General features: G+C 35.0%; 6 protein-coding genes across 14 annotated transcripts; 4 read left to right on the forward strand and 2 right to left on the reverse strand.

The window, feature by feature from the left end:
* Nucleotides 1-44: 44 nt before the first annotated feature.
* LOC114882707 (pyruvate dehydrogenase E1 component subunit alpha, somatic form, mitochondrial-like) lies at nt 45-1,523 on the forward strand. 3 transcript variants are annotated; one of them, XM_029199653.2, is made up of 6 exons: nt 45-209; nt 280-401; nt 537-710; nt 802-1,020; nt 1,090-1,338; nt 1,430-1,523. In XM_029199653.2, exons 2-6 carry the CDS (start codon nt 282-284, stop codon nt 1,436-1,438), a joined length of 771 nt encoding a protein of 256 aa, XP_029055486.1. In that variant the 5' UTR covers nt 45-209; nt 280-281; the 3' UTR covers nt 1,439-1,523. The 3 variants fall into 3 exon arrangements, with proteins under 3 accessions (XP_029055486.1, XP_029055487.1, XP_029055488.1); XM_029199654.2 differs by lacking the exon at nt 1,430-1,523 and having other exon boundaries at nt 1,080-1,210; XM_029199655.2 differs by lacking the exon at nt 1,430-1,523 and having other exon boundaries at nt 1,083-1,210.
* On the forward strand, nt 1,513-1,893 carry LOC123987827 (pyruvate dehydrogenase E1 component subunit alpha, mitochondrial-like). Its single transcript, XM_046285958.1, has one exon. The coding sequence runs from the start codon at nt 1,513-1,515 to the stop codon at nt 1,891-1,893; it is 381 nt and encodes a 126-aa protein (XP_046141914.1).
* On the forward strand, nt 1,582-6,136 carry LOC114882697 (uncharacterized protein DDB_G0284459-like). 5 transcript variants are annotated; one of them, XM_029199636.2, is made up of 7 exons: nt 1,582-1,671; nt 2,932-3,013; nt 3,172-3,681; nt 3,746-3,918; nt 4,004-4,867; nt 4,948-5,397; nt 5,473-6,136. In XM_029199636.2, the coding sequence occupies exons 2-7, from the start codon at nt 2,977-2,979 to the stop codon at nt 5,962-5,964; spliced, it is 2,526 nt and encodes an 841-aa protein (XP_029055469.1). In that variant the 5' UTR covers nt 1,582-1,671; nt 2,932-2,976; the 3' UTR covers nt 5,965-6,136. The 5 variants fall into 5 exon arrangements, with proteins under 5 accessions (XP_029055469.1, XP_029055465.1, XP_029055467.1 ...); XM_029199632.2 differs by lacking the exon at nt 1,582-1,671 and adding an exon at nt 2,141-2,867; XM_029199634.2 differs by lacking the exon at nt 1,582-1,671 and adding an exon at nt 2,141-2,719.
* Nucleotides 6,137-6,244: 108 nt separating this feature from the next.
* On the reverse strand, nt 6,245-8,126 carry LOC114882706 (leucine-rich repeat-containing protein 59-like). Of its 2 annotated transcripts, XM_029199651.1 has the most exons (7): nt 7,706-8,126; nt 7,577-7,636; nt 7,386-7,508; nt 7,094-7,307; nt 6,820-7,017; nt 6,449-6,737; nt 6,245-6,377 (listed from the first exon to the last, which is right to left on the reverse strand). In XM_029199651.1, the coding sequence occupies exons 1-6, from the start codon at nt 7,793-7,795 to the stop codon at nt 6,457-6,459; spliced, it is 966 nt and encodes a 321-aa protein (XP_029055484.1). In that variant the 5' UTR covers nt 7,796-8,126; the 3' UTR covers nt 6,245-6,377; nt 6,449-6,456. The 2 variants fall into 2 exon arrangements, with proteins under 2 accessions (XP_029055484.1, XP_029055483.1); XM_029199650.2 differs by lacking the exon at nt 6,245-6,377 and having other exon boundaries at nt 6,429-6,737.
* Nucleotides 8,127-8,231: 105 nt separating this feature from the next.
* LOC114882698 (transcription factor 25) lies at nt 8,232-11,056 on the forward strand. Its single transcript, XM_029199638.2, has 8 exons — nt 8,232-8,630; nt 8,772-9,181; nt 9,269-9,497; nt 9,573-9,826; nt 9,899-10,208; nt 10,285-10,578; nt 10,650-10,843; nt 10,920-11,056. The coding sequence occupies exons 1-8, from the start codon at nt 8,499-8,501 to the stop codon at nt 10,942-10,944; spliced, it is 1,848 nt and encodes a 615-aa protein (XP_029055471.1). The 5' UTR covers nt 8,232-8,498; the 3' UTR covers nt 10,945-11,056.
* A 439-nt stretch (nt 11,057-11,495) lies between these two features.
* Nucleotides 11,496-13,848, reverse strand: LOC114882703 (actin-related protein 3). 2 transcript variants are annotated; one of them, XM_029199646.2, is made up of 6 exons: nt 13,764-13,848; nt 13,336-13,516; nt 12,908-13,222; nt 12,499-12,813; nt 12,201-12,419; nt 11,496-12,120 (listed from the first exon to the last, which is right to left on the reverse strand). In XM_029199646.2, the coding sequence occupies exons 2-6, from the start codon at nt 13,471-13,473 to the stop codon at nt 11,941-11,943; spliced, it is 1,167 nt and encodes a 388-aa protein (XP_029055479.1). In that variant the 5' UTR covers nt 13,474-13,516; nt 13,764-13,848; the 3' UTR covers nt 11,496-11,940. The 2 variants fall into 2 exon arrangements, with proteins under 2 accessions (XP_029055479.1, XP_029055478.1); XM_029199645.2 differs by having other exon boundaries at nt 13,641-13,796.
* Between the last annotated feature and the right edge of the window lie 7 nt (nt 13,849-13,855).

The raw sequence follows: 13,855 nt of genomic DNA on the forward strand, positions 1-13,855 counted from the left end.
CTCTTTTTTTCTTCAATTTTCTTTACAATGTCCTTAGAGTTTAGAGTTTAGAGTAATTTATTGTAGTTTCGATCGTAAACGATTGTTTTTGTTTAGGCAACGTTCGTGTTAAAGCGCATCGCATCTCGTATCGGAAAGGTTACAAGCGACGATTTCAGTGTCAATCAGAACACGATGCATTAAACGACGAATTCGAAAGAAACGGGATGGTAAATTTTTTTTTTTTTCTTTTATTTCTTTCTTTTTAACCAACGTGATGGTTAACGTATGAATGGACAGGAATGTACTTCTACTGGTCGAGAGTGTTGCGATCATGCAGAAATCAACGATATCTCTTCTTTACCCGACCGCGACGCAGGGAGATGTCTAACGATAACGATAAGACAATCACGGTGGACACGGTAAGATTTCCTTAGAATCTTTATTCGAAATCTTAATTATCGTCGCATTTCTTTCACCGTTGAAATTTATTTATGTATTTATGTACATGTCTACTTATTTTAGTTGCATTTTTTTTTCTTTCTTCTTCCAAATAGAAATACGATTTATATCGTTTGGAGAATGGACCATTGGAGAAAGCAACGATAAACGAAAAGGAAGCTATGTACGCGCTTAAAACGATGATATACATTAGACGAATGGAAAATAAAGCGGCTGAATTATACAGATTACGCTTGATCAACGGCTTCCTTCATCTGTATTCCGGTCAGGTATGCCTTACGATTAGCAGAATTAGTCGGAAGAATTAGTTAGTTGAAAGACAGAAAATTGAGGATAAAGTGAAATTTTTCCGATTGACAGGAGGCAGTAGCTGTTGGTATGAAGATGTCGATGAAAGAACACGATAGTCTGATCACGGCTTATCGATGTCACGGTTTCGCTGTGGTGTTTGGTGTGTCGGCACGAGAAGTTTTCGCTGAATTAATGGGTCGCAAAACCGGAGTCTCGAGGGGAAAAGGTGGCTCGATGCACATGTACGCGAAGCAATTTTACGGAGGTGACGGTATCGTTGGTGGTCAGGTGAGCGGGCCCACTGATCTTACAACAGATTTTCGTTTTTGCACGATATATATTGATAGAAGGTGATAGGTACCGATCGGTGCCGGTCTGGGATTTGCTGAAAAATACAATGGCACCGGTGGAGTGGCGTGGACGTTGTACGGTGATGGTGCCGCGTCCCAGGGTCAGGTTCACGAAACGTACAATATATCGCAGTTATGGAATTTACCAGTGGTGTATATATGTGAAAACAATCAGTACGGTATGGGTACGGCGGTACACAGGCATTCGGCAAACACAAAGTTTTACACGCGAGGAGATCTGATTCCAGGAGTGAAGGTGAAATTGATCGGTCTGACGATGAAACCGAGTCGTTCTATCCTCTTTTCTTTTTTATTCTTTCACTTTTCTTATTCTCTTGTCTAGGTAGATGGAATGAGAGTGGCAGACGTTTGCGAAGCGATCAAGTTCGCAAGAGATCATGCCGTTCGACGCGGTCCGATCATTTTAGAAATGGTCACGTATCGGTACTTTGGACACAGCATGAGCGATCCTGGCACCTCGTATCGTACCAGAGACGAAGTGAAAAGCGTCAGAGACGAACGAGATCCGATCAAGTTGTTTATCCAGGTGCTCGTAGAGAACGGCTTGAAAACTTCAGCTGAAATTCAAGTAAGTTCGCGGAGAGACACAACAGCAAGATCGCGAGGATTAATCGAGTCTCGTTTATATATTCTGGTAAAGCAAATACAAGATAGCGTGAACAAGGTTGTAGACGAGGAATTGGAACAAGCTAAAGCCGATCCACCTCCAGAAATGTCAGAAATCGCGGCAAACGTTTATGTAAAACCTTTGGAAAAAATCCGTGGCAAAGTGCCCTGGGAAGTTCATTGAATTTTATAAAACAGTTTCTTTCGTTTCGTCTAATAATTATCGTCTAAAAATAAATATCCATTTTTTTTTTTTTCAAATCAAACTGTATTTTACGTTTTGCGTTTAGCAAATGAGAAATTTCGACGAGATTTGTGGCGAACGAAACGAGCTAAACTTTGCGACATACCACAGTGGCTGTTTGTTTCTCGCTCGTTTTCTTGCTCCGTCAATTGGAATGATCAATTAAAACACGTCGTTGCGTAGTGACGCGATCAAGAAAAAGAGAGTACGATGAGAGGAAGAACAATTGAAGAAAGAAGAGAATATATATGTATATGTATATGTATCAGGAACGTGACGAGGATGACAAATTAACGTGGAAGAGTATGCTTGAAAGGAGTGAGTCAATCGTTACGTTTGAAAGACAGAGAAATGGAAAGAAAGAGAGGAAGGGATAAAATACTTGGACGAATAAGCAGACAGTGAAAAAAGAGTCTTTGCGGGAGTCGCCTTCGGCTGCTCCCTGCTGCACCCACGTGCAGGCTGTTTGCTCAATTTCCATCGGACAACATCGGAGCATTTTTATCCTAGATTTATTCAAAATTACCCCTCGATACTCGGCAAATGTATTAAGAGAAATTAATATCGAGAAAAGTGAAGGTAAACGTTGGTGTGAACGCAAGAATGAATGCGACGGCTTTAAAGTGAGATTGTGCTACGTACTTGTTACGAAGACATCGTAAAATTATGTGTCAAAATTATCTATTATCGATTGAACGCGACGACGGTGACCGATTCATCCATCGCCTATCGCAAATGCAAGGATGAATTGTTGCGTTTACAACAAGTGAGATTATTCGATAATGTTGGCGAAATTGTTAAGAATTTCTTCAGCTTTCAATTGATATACATATACCTACTTCCGTCGGAAACTGAGTCGGTGATTCGAGCAATCCTTTTTCAGTAATCGCATTTCCTTTGACCGGCGATAACAAGTATATAATATGTACATGTATTATTACAATTTCTGGTTTATTATTTGGTTGTGATGTATTTCAGTGAATAATGAAGATTCTCTGCTAAAATCACTGCTCGTGTTACAATATGGGATTAGACACAGAGCTTACCGGCATTCTTCGGGGTAAGTCAAGTCAAGTCAAGTCAAGTCAAGTCAAGTCAAGTAATTTTAATTTTATATACCTATTACATATATGAACACACGGTAAGTACACGTAAACGACACAGCTAATTATGTTGCTGGTCAACGATATAGTATCGCTTACTTGAATTTATTTATAGATGTGGTGCAGTTTTTGGAATGTCTACGAGAAGTGAAACTTCCAACCAGTCTAGAATGTATACGAAACAATTTGCTGATACGTTCGAAAGACACATTGACGATGTTCATGGTGGAGAGACTCGGGGCATCGAATTCTCCTGAGCCGTACTTAAACATGAACGCAGCCAGACCGAAGGGTTTGCTGGCGACATTAAAAACGGAAAGCTCCGAGCTTCAGGAATACGTGGGAGCAGAGGAATCTCGAACGCAAAAACAACACCAACAACACCAAGATTATTACGAGACTTTACGAACGATTGACTCGACGACGAATAATGTGTTTGTGGTAAACAATGAAACGGCCGCCAGTCATCCTGACACAGAGGAACAAATTGAAAATACGCTCTTCGACGTTTATACGAATTTGTCGGCGGCGCAAGCGAAAAATAAATGTCAAATCTACGGTTCCCTTGATAGGAGAGAAGGAAAGAAATTATTCGTTTTCGAACAATATCGACCGTGTTGGGTTGGTAGGTACCACTCGATCGTTCCTTTTTCTTAATCAAAGAATTTCTTTCTACTTATATGTTACAGGTTTAATCGGATTACACTTGTTGATCTATGGAAGCGATCGTGACAATCGTCCTTGCACGATTTTACCGATACACGGTTATATGGCTCGAGCTGCTCCAAACGCTATTCCTCGAGATCAACGACGAAGCGAAAGTACCTTTGAGATATTTTGTCCTGGCAGTAGAACCTTTCAGGTATAAAACAAAATGAATCAAAGGGGGGCATTAGAAAGATATAGAATAAGAGAAAATGAAAGAACGTTCGATATTTCTATTTCAGTTTGTCGCGAGAAATCGAAAAAATATGGAAGAGTGGATAGCGAAAATTTGCGAGTTAGGAGGTGTCGAAAAAACTGACCATAAAATATCGTCAAAAGCTACGGCGATTAACGCATTGGTAGAAAGCGATACAACGCGTCCAGACGAGCAGAAAAATTCGAATTGTAAAGAAGAACGATACCAAGATGTAGGATCGTTAACTATCGATAACGTTTCCGAAGAAGCAAATTCGATCCTGACAAACGTTGTTAGCGAACATATCGATAAAGAAACAAATGATTCTTCTTCGAAAGATACGTCTCGCGAAATCACTAATTCTTCTTCTTCTTCTTCTTCTTCTTCTTCGTCTCTTCCTCCTCTACTTGTTTCTACTTGTACTATCGTTCCTGCTGCATCTTCTGTTCTTTCACCGCCTCCACCACCTCCGCCACCACCTCCGCCACCTTCCTCCCCTGCTCGTATTCTTAATACTTCATCGATTTCTCAAATCCCACGGAAATTACCTTCTTTACCTGTACATCTTTCGTCTTACGAATTTCTTGACGAGGAAGAAGACGACATTTATCACAAGATCGAAGATTTCAGAGATTCGACGCGATACGGAAATGTTGGTGAAACTGAAACGGATAATGCTCGATCTAAGAAAGAACCTGTAACTTACGACGATGTTCGCGCAAACATCAAAGGCGAAAGTACATCCGATCACGAACAAACAAGGAAAGATTCCAAGAACGTTGCAAGAAAATCGTTCAACTTACAAAACGAAACGACTTATGACGATACCACGACAAATACCATATCGAAAGATATTAAAAAGGTTGCAGTCAACGAACAAGCCAAGTTTGTCTCCTACGACGATGTCGAGGTAGGTAATTGGTACATACTACATCCTGTTATTGGTTAACGTATTTTTTCTATCAATTTTCTATCTACCTCGATATACAGAATTTAGCTTTAGCGAGATCGACCAAAGTTCGAGGAACGGACAAGACGGACGAATCGACGAAATCACCGCAAAAGAAATCCTTTTTGGACAGAGTGAGAAGCAAGAAAGAGTCCCCGAAGAAAATTGAGAAAAAAGTAAAATGTAAAACTTCGATATCGCCACCGCAACCGGCTCCGGCTTCCGTTTCGACTTCGCTGCTTGTAAACGATCAGTCATCACCGCCGATTTACTATGACGATGTATCCGATTTGACTAATATTCAACAAATGAAACGTTTCGAAGAAGAAAATTCAGAGTACACCTGTCCGCCCGCGCCTAGACCGATTTACGTGAAACCACCTACAATTGTCGGTACGGTGACAGATTCGCAGGAATTTTACGACGACGTTGGTACATATCGTGAAAGACACGAGAAAGATCACGATCGTGACTTGTGTAAATTTCATCAGGTAAGAAGCTTTCTTTTTGTTAATTTTTCTTTTTCTATTCTCTTCATTTTCATTTGGTCTTCGATAAATTTATAGCCGAAGAAACATCAAGTTCCCATGGATAACGACCGCTCCTTATTGTGCGAAAATATCCAAGATAACGAACATTATAAAACACCACGCATCGATGCTGGTCATTCTAAGAGTATCCTTATCGATCAACGAGACGAACTGTACGACGATATTGCGATACTCGCAGACTTTACAGCACGACAAAAGGAATATTTCGGTAAAAAGAATAGCGAAGAAATAACGAAGCTGCAAGTTAGTCCGGAAAAAAGATCATGGAATAGATTTGTTAGCGGAAAAAAATCTAAAACGTTCGATTCGACTGTTTCTGAAACGAACAGCCGAGTCTCGAACGGAACCGAAGACACGACGGATGATTTTAACGAGCAACAAAGCTCGATGCGAATGAACACGATTCAAAAATTGATCAGCAGAATGGAGAACTCTTTTGGCAAAGCATCCGTCAGGACAGCGTCATCGATGCTGTTGAATAAAACGAACGTGGCCAACAATGCATAACATTTTAAAAGAAATGCTTAAATGCATGGCATCCCATTTCATTTTTCTTTCCTTCTTCTATTCGAGACAATTATTTACAGACCAAAGATAGTACATTACTTATTTCTATCCTATGAAAATGCTTATTTGTAAGAATTTTTTCATCTTACAGAATAAACGACTGTCCCTGATATTTTCACGGCTGTACATACATTCTATGGAATGTTTCCGTTTCTTGTAATTTTATATTTCTACGTATTGTATTTATACATATTTAAATAATATAGCATACAAAAAGAAGTATTATTTATCAACTGTAATTGTGATACAGTAGAAAAAAATAAGGCAAAGAATGTTTCGTCTACAAGAAGCTACAAGTACATCATACCGATCGTCAAAGTGTTAATAACGAGCTCCATCTTATCGTTAGAAACCTAATTGTATAGTTGTATGGTTGGATTTAATTGAATCAGGAATCTTATATGTATGTATATCGTATACTTACAGTACAGTTTATTCATTTATTGAAATGTCTTTGTTCGTGTTAAAATTCTTCTCGTAAACGTAATATATATCTTTGTAAATGTTGGATACGCTTCGCGTGAAGGAATAGAACATATCGGTACTACGTTGTTGGATCGTCTTCAAAGGTATACCCATGTTTGTTTCGAAATGATTTACAAGTAATTCCGATTGCTTTGAGTACAATGGAAGAATCAGGATTGACATAAGCAGTATTAAACTAAATAAGAAAAGCCATGTAATCGTGTGCAGAAATGTCCGACACGTATTTCCTGAAATTAAATCAACATGGTGGAAAGGTGATGATAGGAAAATTAATGAATTATACACGTTTAAGTATAATATAGGTATTACCTTTAATCGATTGCTTATCGGTGTACTTTCGATCATTCGTTGCCGTCGAACTTTTCATTTCGCTTTCATCGCTTCGCGATAACTTCAGCAAAGAATTACGTTCATTTTTATCTATATTCGGTTTATTATCTTTATCTGCTGCTTTCTTCTTTTTCTTTTTTCCTGTCTTTTTTGTTGATACTGTATCTGTTTCTGTATCTACAAACAAAATTGTTACTATTTTGTAACAAACAAACGTTATTTAATGGCATCTCTTTTTATTAATATGTATTACCAATAATTGCATTTAGTCTTCGTAACTTTTCTTCTTCTATAGTAAGCTTTACATGCGATAAATATGTAACAATATTACGAGCGCATGCCTGACATTCGGTTAGATTACTACACGGTCCTGCGACGCTTGCCACTGCAGGGGTTAAAGGATTTTCCTTTAAATCTAACCATCTTAAATTTTTTAACTCGCTTAAACTAAGCGGTAGCCTGCTTATCTGTAAAACGATAAGTATTTATTTGATATAAAATCATTGGGACAATCTATGATAAATGATAAATTAATTTTCATTCACCTGATTTGCATAAAGATCTAAATGTTTCAGTTGCCGTAATTCACCAAAATTCTCAGGAATTTCTGTTAACATATTTCTACTAAGATCCAATTTAACTATTTGCTTAAGATTGACAAAGTTAGTCTGAAACACGATATTAGTCAAAATCACATAACGCACATGCATAAAAGCGAAATACCAGATAAACTTACAGGCAAACAAGTTAATAAATTATTTGATAAATCCAAATGTGTTGCTTTTTTTATGGTTGTCTGAAATACATGTAAATAAATCGGAGATTCAAATTCACCATTTATTTGTAATTTTATATTTTAACATACGATTTCTCGAACAGGCACTTCCTTCAGGTCGCATAAGCTAAGATCCAACGTTTCATCTTTCAGTCTGTCCTTAACGCTTTTTAAATTCATTTTGACGATCAAAATAGTACAAATTAATTATAAATAAAAATTATGGAACATGGAAGACTTTATGATCTGCAATTTTCCTGGCGTCACCTGGTATAAAACATGTTTCTGTAAGACTTACAGAAGTATGTAACGTCAAATGTATTTAATCAGAACGATCATGTATGTATGTATATATGTATAAAAGTTTACAACTTCAATCGAAGTGTCGAAAAGATTTATGTTTATTACATTTAAGTAATGGAAAAACGGCTAAAAAACAATACGTGCACGTGGCAAATGAGAACCAATACTAAACGGACACGAATATGTCATTTTTCGAATTAATTTGACAATTTAACAACTTTTAAAAGTGCACGACTGTTGGCAGAACTTGGCGCGATTGTAGCGAAACCTGGTATATAATATGATGTAACGTGTGAAAAAAGTTTGCATGAGTAGTTCTTCTATACGTTTACACTGGTTTACACTAATCAGTCACTAATGTTTCAGTTTCATCAGTTCCAGAAGTTTCAAAAAATTGACAAGCAGGGAAGAAGTATTTAAATACATACATATGTTTTAAGAAAAATCAGTGAAACACGAAGAAAATCAATGATTACAGTTTATCATTTTTAAGTTCATAGGGAGTGATTTATAAAATTATTTATTTATTTCTTGCCCGTCCATCTTTCTACGTTTCGATTAACAATCGGACTTACATAAAATGTCCACGCGTTATATGAAAAAAGTGTATGGGAGCGATGTGTTACTCGAAAAAGATAATGAAAACGAAAATGAGATCGAAAATTCGATAATTGGCAATGTTAAGTCGAAAACATTCAATCTGTTTGACGTAGTACGTATTAACTGTTTTAATTTCATAATTTTCTTTTTCAAAATTCATTTGTAATTTGTTCATTGTAAAATTTGTCATTCATTTGTTGAAAATTTCAACATTTTTCATATGTAAAATCTTCTGTAACTTTTTTCTTTTTAGTTGAATGAAAATTCCGAGGTTAGCGAAAAGGAAAATGAAGAAGAACCAGTGACCGAAGACAATTGTGATAATGAGACCAAACGTAAAAGAAAGAAGAAGAGACGAAAGAAATTCGAAAATTTTAAAACTCAACAAGCTGTTGGAACCAAACAAGAAGAAGAAGAAGAAGAAGAAGAAGAGGAAGAAGAAGAAGGAGAGGAAGATATAGATGAAATTGAAAGAACTGTAAGAGAAGTAAACAAATTGCTTGGAGAACCGCTTCCAGGTTGTAGTTCTCAGAGTACAGACAATTTACAATGGATCGAACAAAAATCCAAGGAGGATATTTTATTTGTGCAGCATAAACATTTAAATCCTTATAACGAACTAAAAAAAATTTTTGGTAGTAAAACAGTGCAAGCAGAACAAAAGTATGATTTTAATGAAATTTATTTCATAATTAATTATGAGTAGGAGATTATAATTGGATCTCATAACTGAATAATTAATTTTAATAGCAATAGAAGAAACAGAGGACGTTTGGGTCATTTGAAGAGAACTTGGTTGGTTTCTACTAGAAATAATTGGCCACCGGTTAATAAGTCTGGACTTTCAATGTCTTTAGATCATACTGTAAAGTCTGCTAATAATGTTCAGTACTTTGTGTACGAGCATAGCCCGTCGTATAGACAAGTTCAGTTAAAATTCTTGGAAGCTGTGGAAAGTTTAAATCCTGAAAATATTGTTGTATGTTACATTTCATTTTAAATGCTATAGTTGAAAGTATTTAAAACATTTTAGTTTCTTAATACTTTATTTCAGAGTATACTTAATGCACACTCTTATCATGTAGATGCATTGTTGCAAATTGCTGAACTTTGCAAACTTAACGAAGATTTAGCAATGGCTGCAGAATTTACAGAACGAGCTTTATATTGTCTGGAATGTGCTTTCCACCCCTTGTTTAATGTTACAACTGCTCTCTGTAGATTAGATTACAGAAAACAGCAAAATCGGGCTCTGTTCATAACTTTATTTAAACATCTTAATTTTGTTGGTGGACGAGCGTGTTACAGGTAAAACACAAAATTCCTATGAACTTTTTCTTCTTATTTTAAACATAATTACAATGAAATTTGATATTTCAGAACGAGCTTGGAATTTTGTAAATTACTGCTATCACTTGATCCAGAAGGTGATCCGTTAGCTGTGATTTTGTCTCTTGATTTCTTTGCTTTAAGAGCAAAAGAGTACGAATGGTTTATTGAATTTTGCAATCTTTGGGATAATGCAAGAAATTTAACCCAGCTGCCAAACATAGCATTCAGTTTAGCTTTAGCTCATTTTCACTTGGGCCATCAGACTGTTGCCAGTGAACTCCTACAAAATGCATTAATAATGTTTTCAGGTGTACTGATGCCTTTATTAGACAAATGTAGTATACAGTGTGATGAAACGGTACTTTTAAATTATATTCACGATAAATGTTAATAGAAATTTTAAAAAGGCAATTGATACAATAAATATTTTATAGGTACGAATTCATGATTTCTTTAACAGTAAAGCAGTAATTTCGACTTCACCAGCACTAGAAAAATTACAAAATTTATATGTGACACGTAGTTTTCGTTTATGGAAAGAAACTGATCTTTTGCCATGGTTACGTGAAAACGTACATATTGTATTAACTCGTGTTGATTCCAAAGATGATTATGTCAAGTACTGTGAAGTAAAACGAAGTAAACGTTATCAAGGAAAGTTGCCGAAAAATATTTTACGACATATTATATTATCTGATATAAAAGATGTAACTGTAAATATTCAAGAGGTATATACAATCAATATGGTAATACAGTATTACTCAGTGATATTATGACTGTATGATATTCTCATTTATAGATACAAAATGGTGGTTCGGTTCTCTCGCACGATCCTCTACCCCCTGTGGATAGTATTGATATTTACAAAAGACCTACAGCAAATACAACCACAACCCGAACTAGTTCTAATCTTTTGTCTCTTTTCGTTTCGTCTCTGTTTACAGATATTAATGGAGAAGTTTCAGTAGCAGCCCTGGAAGGATTAAATTTGTTGTAAGTAAATATAATTTTAAAGTTTTTATACATCAAACGAATGTTTATTACAGTGATTGACATTTTATATTTCTAGTTACGATAACAATGAACAAGCGTAAGATCTATTTCTGATTACACTGGAAAGAAATGAAGTATACAAATTTTATATTTAAATGGAAAAAATGGAAATGATACTCATATAAACACAATTTTTAAAATATTAGAGTTACTTTTTTGAAGATACATTTATAAATATTTTGTGTCAGGTAATATATACATATATATATATATATGTATATATATACGTATTTACACATGTACTATTTAATCATGAATCATGTAAAATTACGGTTATTTTTTATTAATATTGTAATAGAGTTGCCTATGTATTCAAAATTTAGTATATTTCGATTATATTCTATACACGAGATTGTGCATCCGTTATTTGTACAATCTTACAGTTTTTGTTATAATTTTTATGAATTTCTGTGAAAATATCATCGTGTATTCAGTCTTTAAATGTTGTAAATAAGTGAAAGAGATATTGTATATAAACAGTAATAAATAAATTATATTGTTGAAAGAATTATGTAAGAAAAATTACTTAATATCGTGCGAGTTTTGGCTGTAAACTAATATTATGCAGGATGGTATAAAATATTTCGTGATGTGTGATTTAGTAAACAAAAGAATTATTATTTTTAAGTAGACGTATTTTATGTACAGGTCTATACAATTGCTTTATATTATATGTATTCTTACCATTCCTAACAAAGTACATATTTTAATTCTTTATTGAGTGATTTTTCCCTGTATTTTTATTAAATGTAAATGTGTATTTACATAAATATTACATATTTCTGTAATGAGCATGAAAACATTTCCGTGTGCGTTTATTAATATAATATTGGGTGTTTTTCTTGTACTTATGCCAATTTGCAGTTACAGTGTAAAAAACACCCGTATCATCTTTCCAAGTATGTTGTCATTGCAAATAAAACGAAGTTAAAAATTGAATAAATTACTGACGGACCCGTAAATTACGTTACATTTTCACCATTGGTCCATGGTAAGATTATTTTTTTTTTCCAATGCCACTTGTATTTCCACTTAATTTATACCATACTATGAAATACGGGATTGTAACGGCAAATACCAGGACCATACTCTTGATAAGCTTTTTTGGTATGACAAACTGTGTAAAATTCAGGATCGCTTGCTAATAAAGCACCACCATACCATACTGCGCAACGCTGTTTATGATGCGATATAACATGAACATCTATAGGTTTTGGCTAAAATAAGATAAAGTTTTCATGATTGAAAAGTGTCGATATCATGTACCTAGAATGTGTATCAGTAAAATATAAGTTACCGTGATGTGACTTCCACTTAACGTTTCGCTAAGCTTCAAACGTGCATCGACGATTCGTTTTATATCACGTTGTAACCGCCTACCGAAATCTTTGAACATTGTAGAACCACCCGATAATACAATGTTACTGTACAAGGGTCTTCTTACATCTATCGGACAATTCTGTATTACATCGTCCACGATTTCACTCAGCGGGGTTGTGAAATCTGGATTAGAGAACTAAATAGCACGCCAAAATTAAGTGAACGTTACAGAATTATTTTTATTATAAAATGAACTTAAATTCAAGTAAACATACTTCAGGATGAAAAAATATCTCTGGTCCCAGAAACCTTTCGTATCCAACATCCACTACGAAAGGCTGCTTTGTAATGCTATTAATACCTTCATATTTTTTTATTTTGGTAGGGTCACTATCATATTTAGCAAATTCTTTTGAAATGTCAGGACATATGTAACAATATTTTTCTTTTATCGCCTTAGCTGTTTCTAAAGATTGCTCAGGTGGTATTCCTATTTCACGCTCTCTTAACAAACTTTGTATAAAATATGTAATGTCACGTCCAGCAATAGGAATATGTTTTATACAGCTTCCAATAACGAAACCTTCCGCCTAAATGATCAAATGAGTTTGTTAATTTGTAAAGAACTTTAAAACAGCACTCTATGTTAATTGATATTTTATGTATTTTATTTTTTATACTTACAACAGGAATTACATGAGTCACTCCATCTCCACTGTCGACAACAACACCTGTTAGCGTTCTATTTTCTACACTCTTAGCTGTCCAAGATGCAGCTAATGCTAATACTGCTTGTACAGCAATGTAAAGACCTGGTACATTAAATGATTCGAACATTATTTCTGCGGTGTATTCTCGATTTTCAGGAGTGTTTAATGGCGGCTCCGTAAGTAAAAAATAATGATCTTCAGGTTCTGCCCTTAAATATTTAAAGATACATTGTTGCAGAAACTTTTCCATTAAATCCCAGTCTTCCACTAGTCCATGCCTAACTGGATACTAAATGTAATTAGGTATGAATTACAAAACATTTTACAAAAAGTTACATGTGTAATTAACAAGCTTATATACAGAACATACAGCTGATATAACAATAAGTTATTAATATATACTTTTACAGAATACCCAGTAGCTTCAAAAGCTTCATCTCCAATGTATGCATCTAAATCTTCAACTCCTTTAGTAACTCTTCTAGCATTATTATCTCCAACTTTTGCTGTTTCTTTAATTGCAATAGCAGACGGTATCATAAGTTGAGGTTCTTTATTGAATGCAAAACCCAATTTTGTATACCTATGACATACAACTAATTATAATTACATTCTCCTTTTTCTTATTTCAAATATACTTATATACTTCAATGTATATACGTATTCTGGTTAATATTAAATAATATTTATATTTGAAACGTTTTTACCCCGTGCCTACGTCGATTACACAAGCAGGAAGCCGGCCGAGCATTTTTCTTTTCTGTTTCGATCGTTTTTCACTTTTATCTTACGCAAAGTTACTCTAATCACAGTTCTTAAATTTGACTCACCACTTTCAACTGCTTTCAACTTTCAACCACACCTCCTTTTAGAAATAAAGCACACGCATCCTTTAAGCTGCGCGTACAATGCGCGAAATTCT

This window comes from Osmia bicornis, chromosome 5, assembly GCF_907164935.1.
Source record: "Osmia bicornis bicornis chromosome 5, iOsmBic2.1, whole genome shotgun sequence".
In the NCBI taxonomy this organism is placed as follows: Eukaryota; Metazoa; Arthropoda; class Insecta; order Hymenoptera; family Megachilidae; genus Osmia; species Osmia bicornis.

What these genes read in the sequence shown, in the direction of transcription:
- LOC114882698 (XM_029199638.2), top strand. Translation starts at nt 8,499, where the DNA reads ATGTCCACGCGTTATATGAAAAAAGTGTATGGGAGCGATGTGTTACTC. An exon ending in GTATACAGTGTGATGAAACG is followed by an intron (nt 10,209 to 10,284) that starts GTACTTTTAAAT and finishes AATATTTTATAG; the next exon opens with GTACGAATTCATGATTTCTT. An exon ending in TAACTGTAAATATTCAAGAG is followed by an intron (nt 10,579 to 10,649) that starts GTATATACAATC and finishes TCTCATTTATAG; the next exon opens with ATACAAAATGGTGGTTCGGT.
- LOC123987827 (XM_046285958.1), top strand. Translation starts at nt 1,513, where the DNA reads ATGGTCACGTATCGGTACTTTGGACACAGCATGAGCGATCCTGGCACC.
- LOC114882697 (XM_029199636.2), top strand. Translation starts at nt 2,977, where the DNA reads ATGGGATTAGACACAGAGCTTACCGGCATTCTTCGGG. An exon ending in ATATCGACCGTGTTGGGTTG is followed by an intron (nt 3,682 to 3,745) that starts GTAGGTACCACT and finishes TATATGTTACAG; the next exon opens with GTTTAATCGGATTACACTTG. An exon ending in CTGGCAGTAGAACCTTTCAG is followed by an intron (nt 3,919 to 4,003) that starts GTATAAAACAAA and finishes TTTCTATTTCAG; the next exon opens with TTTGTCGCGAGAAATCGAAA.
- LOC114882703 (XM_029199645.2), bottom strand. Translation starts at nt 13,684, where the DNA reads ATGCTCGGCCGGCTTCCTGCTTGTGTAATCGACGTAGGCACGGG. An exon ending in CTACTGGGTATTCTGTAAAA is followed by an intron (nt 13,223 to 13,335) that starts GTATATATTAAT and finishes AATTACATTTAG; the next exon opens with TATCCAGTTAGGCATGGACT. An exon ending in TAAGTGGAAGTCACATCACG is followed by an intron (nt 12,121 to 12,200) that starts GTAACTTATATT and finishes ATCTTATTTTAG; the next exon opens with CCAAAACCTATAGATGTTCA.
- LOC114882706 (XM_029199651.1), bottom strand. Translation starts at nt 7,795, where the DNA reads ATGAATTTAAAAAGCGTTAAGGACAGACTGAAAGATGAAACGTTGGAT. An exon ending in AAGTGCCTGTTCGAGAAATC is followed by an intron (nt 7,637 to 7,705) that starts GTATGTTAAAAT and finishes CATGTATTTCAG; the next exon opens with ACAACCATAAAAAAAGCAAC. An exon ending in CGATAAGCAATCGATTAAAG is followed by an intron (nt 6,738 to 6,819) that starts GTAATACCTATA and finishes ATTTAATTTCAG; the next exon opens with GAAATACGTGTCGGACATTT.
- LOC114882707 (XM_029199653.2), top strand. Translation starts at nt 282, where the DNA reads ATGTACTTCTACTGGTCGAGAGTGTTGCGATCATGCAGAAATCAACGA. An exon ending in AGACAATCACGGTGGACACG is followed by an intron (nt 402 to 536) that starts GTAAGATTTCCT and finishes TCTTCCAAATAG; the next exon opens with AAATACGATTTATATCGTTT. An exon ending in TTCATCTGTATTCCGGTCAG is followed by an intron (nt 711 to 801) that starts GTATGCCTTACG and finishes TCCGATTGACAG; the next exon opens with GAGGCAGTAGCTGTTGGTAT.